The sequence below is a fragment of the Microtus ochrogaster genome (genome assembly GCF_000317375.1).
Source record: "Microtus ochrogaster isolate Prairie Vole_2 chromosome 14 unlocalized genomic scaffold, MicOch1.0 chr14_random_2, whole genome shotgun sequence".
Taxonomy (NCBI): domain Eukaryota; kingdom Metazoa; phylum Chordata; class Mammalia; order Rodentia; family Cricetidae; genus Microtus; species Microtus ochrogaster.
The window spans coordinates 558,441-567,143 of record NW_004949097.1 but is presented as its reverse complement, the minus strand read 5'-3'; the positions used below and the strand labels follow the sequence as shown (position 1 = coordinate 567,143).

General features: G+C 48.7%; 1 protein-coding gene across 1 annotated transcript in view; it reads right to left on the bottom strand.

Moving 5' to 3' along the window:
- Bcl2l14 (BCL2 like 14) overlaps positions 1-1,593 on the bottom strand; it is a 14,478-nt gene extending 12,885 nt beyond the window's left edge. Inside the window, exon 1 of the mRNA XM_005364491.2 lies at positions 1,149-1,593. Coding sequence (XP_005364548.1) covers positions 1,149-1,593 — 445 coding nt within the window. The remainder of the gene's footprint in view (positions 1-1,148) is intronic.
- Positions 1,594-8,703: the final 7,110 nt, after the last annotated feature.

Genomic DNA, 8,703 nt, shown 5'->3' with positions numbered 1-8,703 from the left:
CTCCCTCCTTCCCTCCTTCTTTTCTCATCCTTGTTCTTCCTTTCAGGCCCATGTCCTCTCTCCTCTCTCTCTTCTCTCTCTTCCCCTTCTTTTCCCTTCTCTTTCTCCCTCTTTCATTTGGTTTTGTTTGTTTGTTTTCTGAGATAGGGTCTCATGTAGCCCAGACTGGCCTCCAACTCACTATATAGCCAAGGCTGGCCATGAACTTCTGAAACCCCTGCCTCCATTTCCTGAATGCTGGAATCACTGACTCTTCTACTTGATCTTTCCATCAACCATAAGTAGGGAAAGGTGTGTCTCCCTGATGTACAGGTATAAACACAGTTCCCAGGTGTGATCTACCTGATACACAGGTGTAAACACAGTTCTCAGCTGTGATCTATCCGATACACAGGTGTAAACACAATTCCCACATGTTATCCCCCTGATATACAGGTGTGAACACAGTCCCCAGGTGTAATCTACCCGATATACAGGTGTGAACACAATTCCCAGGTGTGATCTACCTGATACACATGTGTAGACACAATTCCTAGCTGTGATCTACCCGATATACAGGTGTGAAATCAGTTCCCAGGTGAGATCTACCTGAAAGACAGGTGTGAACACAGTGATCTACCCAATATACAGGGGTGAACACAGTTCCCAGGTGTGATATACCTGATAAACAGGTGTGGACACAGTTCCCAGGGTCTCCAGGGGTCAGCTGGCCTAAGAGAAGGCTCCTGGCTAAGGTGCCTCCCTTTGTGCTCCCCTCTTTGTTTTTTTTTTTTTTTTTTTTTTGTTTTTCGAGACAGGGTTTCTCTGTGGCTTTGGAGCCTGTCCTGGAAATAAGCCCTGTAGACCAGGCTGGTCTCGAACTCACAGAGATCTGCCTGCTTCTGCCTCCCAAGTGCTGGGATTAAAGGCGTGCGCCACCACCGCCCGGCTTGTGCTCCCCTCTTGAAGCCAGCGTATTTATGGTCACTGAGCCAGAAGACCTCTGCAGCCACCATTCACTGCCACTTTCTTCCTGTCTTGGGACAAGTTATGATGGAGATCAATGACATGGAAAGCCCAGGCCTATCTTCAGTAGGTCGGAAGAGGCTGGCCACTCAGCACGCGCGTGGGAGGAGATGGGTATGAGAGAGAGCCCCCCATGAGCCTACCTTCACTCTCCAGGCGCTGGTCCACACTGGAAAGAGACCTAGCCCAGTGCTGGCCGTGGAAGCCGCTCTGATGTTCTACTGCGAAGGGACCCTGAACACCCTGAGTACGGACCTCCTTTGGGGAGCTCGGTGGGCCTTCCTCCTTCTCCGCCGCTCTGAAGAATGTTCTCCAAGAAGACTTCTTCTTGCCAAGGCTTATGTGCTTTTCACTGGAGGGGGAGCTTCTGCAAGGCACTGAGACCTGTGTCCATGAATCAGGTGACCAAGTCAACAGTGCTTTCTGAGACAAACTTCTTGTTCTGGAGAGCTTGGGTGAGAAGACAGCTGGGGGGCTTCTGAAGACATGGTGTCTGGCGTAGAAGGCCAGGATTTTGAACTCGATGCTGTTTGGGTCGTCATCCTCCAGGGGGATGTCTTCCAGGTCACACTCACTGGAGCTGCACATGTCAGGTCTGGAACGACAAAGGGCATGTGGTGTTTGTTCTCCATGTAGGGGGGTTTACCTTGCAGGTTCAGAGAAAGCATGGGGAAGAACCAAAAAAAAACATTCTTTGGTTCTGATCCCACATTGCTAGAACAACCAGGAGTAACCAGTGTCAGAAAAGCCACCATGTTCCTGGGAAAGAAGAGTCCAAGCACAGAGAGCTCCAGGTAACAGTGGGATAAGAGCTCTAATAAGGTGAAGTCAGCTGGGTATGTGGAGGCAGGGACAGGCCAGCTTCAACCGGAGGAGCAAGTGAAGGCAATGGAAAGACAGAAGGGTTGGACTGGGTATGTAGATACATTCAACTTTGAAACCGTGTGGGCAGAGAACAGACTGGTGGGTACATGTTTGAAGCATCTGATGGCCAGAGCTTGTACCATGTAGCCCAGGCTGGCCCCAAGCTCACTAAGTATGAATCGTTCAGAGAAAATAAGTAAACAGGCAGCTGTGGCCAGACTTTGGTGGCCTTAGACCACCAGGCTGAGGAGTGTCTGCTTCTTCTATGGATCCTTTCAAAGGAGCTCAAGGCTGTGGGGAGAGAGGGGAAAGATTATTCTTATGGGAGGGGGCAACTCAGGAGGTAGAAATAAATATGCGCCGTCAGTTTTCCCCTTTCTCCCTTGTGAGGTACCTTCTGCCTCCGCTTGCCTGGTTTGTCTCCTGTGATTGGCTCTCTAGTTACGCTGTTGCCGGGTAAGAGCTCCCATATTTATCTATTTTACAAAATTGAAAGACACCAGTGGACATAGTGGAGAGCTTGCCCGTGTTCAGGTGGGAGAGGACATGATCGCATGCATGATTTAGAAAGAACACCCCAAGCCTGGAAATGGGTGGGAGTGGCTCAGTCACCCTGATTTCCACCCAGGTAACAGAGAGAATGCCCTCTGCTCCCTTTCACTCACCGAGGCTGTCATAGAGTTACCCCCTCTGGGTCCGGCTAGCATACCTTTGCCTTGGCCTCACTGTACGCTAAGGACTACGTTTCCCTTTTCATCCCAGCTGCCAGAAAGACCGATCCTCCACTTCTCATCTCATTCAAAGTTCAGCCAAGGGTGCATCATCCATCAGCTCATGTTTCGTGTCTGACGGTCTGCAGTTCAAATCTTGCCCACACCAATGACGAGTTTTGAGCCCTAGGGAAGACTGCATTATGTCTCTGACCCTGAACTTTCTGTAGATAGACTTGAATTATTACAGTCATTGAGGGGGGCAGGTATTGTGAGTGAAGAAGACAATGCATGGGATGTCTTGACTCAAAGGTGATAACAATGGGGCTGGTGAGATGGCTCAGTAAGTCAAGTGCTTGATGCACAAGTCTCACAACCTTAGCTTGATCTCAGAATCCACATGGTGGGGAGAGAACTTCCTCCATATGGTGGTCCTTTGACCTCCACTTATGCCCCGTGGCATGTGTAGCACACACACATGATACACATCCAACAATAATAAATAATATATGTGTAACTATAAACATATGGATATATGCAGGTCTAAAGTGGTAGCTAGGCCAAGACTGGTGGCTCGTGCTCAACACTCAGGATTCCGAGGCAAAAAGATTATAAATGCAGCTACTATTCTATCTTCTACTGTCATGTGCACATCAACCAATGACAAGGACATGGTTTGAAAGCGTGACATTATGGAAACAGTGTGTACTGGTAAAAGCCGACGGTTACCACATCACTTGGTGATATAATCTCAAGGGATGACCCTTCTCTCTTGTATTAGGCCATTGCTGACAAGAACATCATTGTGTGGTGCAGGACCATGTAACTTTCCCTGCCTCTGTCCTTGGTGGGGCTCTTGGCCATGTTTCCTTCTCTCACTGGTCCTGTTGGGTTTTTACCCTGGTAGCTGAGGATGCTGTGACCATAAACAAACAATAGTGATCTTAATGGAATCTGCTGGCACGTCCCGTCATTTCTTTCCACCAGATCCAAAGAAATGGGATAGCATTGCAGACAGAGATTAAAGCAGTGGGACGTGGTACAGACGGAATAGCACCTGCAGACAGGGACTGAAAAGGCAGGACATGATACATGGAGGGAGAGCATCTGCAGATAGGGACCGAAGAGGCAGGATGTGGTACAGACAGATTGGACTCTGTTGTGGGGCTCATGGTCATGGTCTGACAGCTTCAAACTCACATCATTGGGCAACTCAGTCTCTTTCCTTGTTTTCCATATAGACTGAGGATCAAGGGTCAAGGACACGGCTCAGTGACAATACGCTTGCCTAACATGCACAAGGCCGTGCGTCCTCAGCACAGTAAGAAAACAACAAACAAGTAAACCAACCTCCTCTTGTCAAGACTGAGAATGTTCTTGCACTCCCCTACCTTGGCTTTGATGTTTGAAGGAGGGCCAGGGCTCCAGTACCTCCCCAGGCAGTGCTTCCTGTTCCTGAGGTGGTATCCCTGCTTTATTTAGAAGAGGCACCACTGGCTCCTCTGAGGAGCAGCTTCATGGCCAGGCCCAGACCCTAGCTAGGCAAGTTCAGTGGAACGCAGCTGGGAACTGCAGGATGGGGGCCAAAAGTCAGGTGAAGATTGAGGAGCAGAAGTGGCTTTTCCAGGGGGGGCTATGGGCAGACTTGGGAAACCCAACACTGGCTAAACACCTCCTTCCAACACAAAGCAGCCTCTGATAACTGGATGTGATCAAGCACTCAGGGAGAGCAGCACACAAGGGGACCCTAGCCAGCATCCTTCCTCCCCTTCTGTTCTTCACATTCAGGGCCAATTCCTATGCATTGACATTCTGTCTTTCCTTAACTGCTCCAATTGCACACTCAGGATGCCTGAGGTCTAGGGTTCTGTCAGGAGCCACATGACTGTCTGGAGGACATGATTCCTGCCACTAGCTCCTCCACTCACCCATCCCGTCTCTACTCCCCCTACCACATCAGATACTCTGTTCTCTTGACCATCGTATCTCACTTGGCCCCAGAGGGAGATCTCCTCCTCTCCTTCTGGTTATCCCCCAACCCAGGTCCCATCCAGTAGCCAAATGATCTCTGAAGACTGTACATTTTAGAGCCTGCCCACCATGGCTTAGTCACAAAAGCACCAGCTCTACAAGCCTAACTACATGAGTTTGATTCCCCAGACCCCACATGGAAATCCCGGAGTGGCATTCATCCGTATGTGGTGACAAAATGAGAGAGAGAGATTGGAGAATCACCTGAAACGTGGCGGTCTTGGCTAAGGTTACCGTTGCTGTGGTGAGACAGCATAACCAATGCAAACTGAGGAGGAAAGGGTTCATTCAGCTCACGCTTTCACATCACAGCTCATCATCAAAGAAAGTCAGGACAGGAACCCAAACTGGGCAGGAACCTGGAGGCAGGAGCTGATGCAGAAGCCATGAAAGAGCGTGGCTTCCTGGTGTCCTCCTCAGGGCTGCTCAGCCTGCTTTCTCATAGACTCCAGGACCACCAGCTAAGGGGATGGCACCACCCACAGCAGGCTGTGCTCTCCCTCATCCATCATTCATTAAGAAAATGCCCTACAGCTTACCAACAGTCCAATCTTGTGGAGGCATTTTCTTAATTGAAGATCCCTCCTCTTTGATGACTCTAGCTTGTGTCAAGTTGACATAAAAAATGAGCCAGTACAATGTCTCATGGATCAAACAGCCCGGAATAGGCATCATGGAAGAAAGTATATGAGAGCTTGCCTCAAAACAAGGTGAAAGGGGAGAACTCCCCAAGGTCGTTTTCTGACCTCCACCCTTGCACTGCAGTGGCTTGTGTATCCCAGTCCCACCCCCAGAGGATGACTTAAGACCTGAATCATACCAATCATATCAATATCATATCCTGGACTCAATGGCCGATTGCCTAGCGCTAAAGCTAAAATGAGCATTTTGTGCCATTATTTGTGATTAACAAAAAAAAAAAACCAAACAAACAAACAAAATCCCAACCCAACAACTCTTATGTGATGAAAAAAATCAGATCTTACAGAGATGGCTCGGCTCTTAAAAGCACTTACTGCTTTTGCAGAGGACCTGGGTTCAGGGTCTAGCACTCACATGCTGGTTCCCAACCATCTGCAATTCTAGTTCCAGGGGATCTGATGCCCTCTAGTGGCCCCACCGGCTCCTGTTTATATGTGGTGCACATAAACTCATATGCTCACAACATACACAAAAGAAAATATATAAGAAGATTTTAATCTAAGTCTCTAGCTCCAACACCAGTTTCACAGGGAGTACAGAAGGCTGAAGCCCAATGTTCATGAGGAAGTAATGATCTAAATTCAGATTGTGGTCAGTGCTGCAAGGTAAACGCAGATGAATTTGTGGCACAAGCCTATAATCCCACTTACACAGGAGGATGAGGCAGGAGAATTGCAAACTTGAGGCCAAGCAGCGCTACATAGAAAGACTCTGTTTCAAAAAGAAAGAATGAGGCAATGGGTTATTTTTCTTACCGTATGGAGCTCATACGCACACAATTATTGCAGACTAAAAGACACTTAAATGCATCCCTCGGATGCAATGAGTGGCCCTCAGGTCTGGACTCAAGTCCATTTGTCTTACAAAGATGCTGCTGATGGGGGACAATGCGGGCGGTCTGACTATGAGGAGCGCTTCTCACGGCATTGAGCCGTACCTCTATGAGTTTGTGCTGTGCGTGCAAACACGACGAGAACGTTTACAGTGTAAGAATATGACAGCTAATCTCCTCTGTCACCTGACTGGATTGAGAATCTCCTCGGGGACACACTTCTGGGCGTGTCTGTGAGGGCCTTTCTAGACAGGTTTAACTGAGGGAGACCGTTTTGAATGTGGGTGGCATTATCCCATGAGCTGGGGTCCTGGACCAAGGAGAAAGGGAAGAAGAGAGCATGCTGACACCAGCAGTCACCTCTCTCTCTCTCTGCTTCCTGACAAGAGACGCCTTGTGACCAGCCACCAGAAACTCCTGCCACCACGACGACAGCCACTCCCCAGGCCTTCCCTAAGTGTGAGCCCAAATAATCTCTCCCTTCCGTAAGTTGTTTCTGTCAAGTATCTTGTCCCAGCAACAAGAAGAGTGACCAATAGATACGAAGGGTGGAGCTTTGCCTAGCTTTCCCAGCACCTAGAATAGTGTCCAACAGCGTGCAGGTACTGAACAAACATGAAGAGTGAATGAATGAATGAATGAATGAATGAAAAGACTGACAGATTAAACACGAGGCAGCTGGCGGAATATGAATTTGGGCAGTTTGTTTGATAAATTACAAATAAATGTTGCTATAACTATGCCCTCAAATATTACAAATGGAACTAAAATGCAACTTGCTTATCTGAAGTTCAAATGCAACTGGGCGTCTTGCATTTGCTAAATCTGACAACGCCATGAATAAAAGACGCTGCTGAGAAGTCCTCAGACCTAGTGGATAAAGCACTGGGATTGAAACCAAGGCAAGCGAAAGAGTCGGCCCAGAAGTACGGCCACAGTGGGGTTTTCAGTCACAGTGCACCGGTGAGTCTGCCACTCGCTCCGGTGAGACTGAGCCCAGACTTCTCTGGGGAGGGTTTTGGAGGCTCCCTTTTAAATTAGGCAGTTTGGATCAGGTGTGGTTGGGCACCCAGTTAATCCCATTCTGAGACAGTGTGTATATATATGATCAAAATACCCTGCATAAAGACGTGACATTCTCAAAGAATAGACAAAATGAAGGATTTTAACGTTTGAAAGGTACGGGTTTTTCTCCACACCGAACCTTAAGGAAGAGTTAGTTACCGCAAAGCTAAAAACTTGGTCTTAGCTTAAAGCAGTGAGAGAATTTTTCATGTTTGACGATATCAGTTCTCAGTGATCTCAGTGACCTTTCTACTTAATGAAAGGCACCCCAACTTCTTCAGAGGCCTTATACTAATTTGGGGATTGAGGGACACACCCTGTTTCTTACCCTGCAGGTATAGCTTTTTCCTGGTTATGGCCCACACTCTCAAAGGCAAATACAGCAGCTTGATGGCCTCTTTTCCCTCCCTGAGGGTGTCCTTGAGAGCATGCTCTGTTAGAACTCTTTTGGAAGCACCTGACTGCAGCCCCCCTCCATCCCCCGGGCCCTGTGGACTCTAGTCTGTGTTGGTGCAGATGAGATTTCACTTCCCTCCTGAGGCAGGTGGGTGAGCGAGGAAGGAAGTAGCAGGGAAATTTCACTGTTCCTTGAGAGGCCTCCACAGTCTCGTGCCTGGCTTCAGCTGCAGCTGGAGCCTCGTTTGGTTTGCCTCACCTCTGTTTGGCTTGGGGGTGAGAACCTGGGAGAACCCACAGGCCTGAGTGAGACTCCATACTAGCACACTCCTCTCAGGGAGGTCTCTAGACTCAGCCACAGGCTCCATTGTGCCTCATCACCCCGAGCTGCACCTTCAGCATCCTGGGCCCCTTTGCTGGGTGGACTTTGTTTCTGCCTTTCTCCAGACCCCTGTGTGTCTCCGGTCTTTCTGTCCTCTCTGTCATCTCCAGGGATAAGACATAGTTTTCAGTTCTGAAGGTAAGATGAAGAATGAGATGAAATGTTTTAATTTCTTACCACAGAAGCTAAACCCAGGATGAAAGCCCTGACTGGGAAAGTGGGGCAGAGAACTCAGGGAGAAGAGAGGTTTCCTTGGGAAGTCTGCTGGGACTAGGCTGAGCACGCAGGTTCCTGCAGAGTGCTCATGTCTCCAGGCTCAGTGGCAGGGGGTCCCATCCTGCACCCCAAAACCCTGCTCCCAGGTGGATTCACCATCTCTGCAGGCTTTGACCTGCTATCACACCATTGCACACCTTGTGTTTACATTGAAAGAGGAGAGTAAGTTATAAAGACCACAGTCATGAACTCTTCACCATCCAAACCCCTCTGTAGAGAGAGAAATAAAAACAGAATCCTTCTGCTGGGTGTGGTGGCTCACACTGCCGATCCCAGCACTGTGGAGGCAGAGGCAGGCAGATCTCTGAGCTTGAGGCCAGCCTGGTCTACATAGAAAGTTCCAGGACAAGCAAGACTACATAGAGAGACCCTGTCTCAAAAAAATTATATATATATATACATAGAGAGAGAGAGAGAGAGAGAGAGAGAGAGAGAGAGAG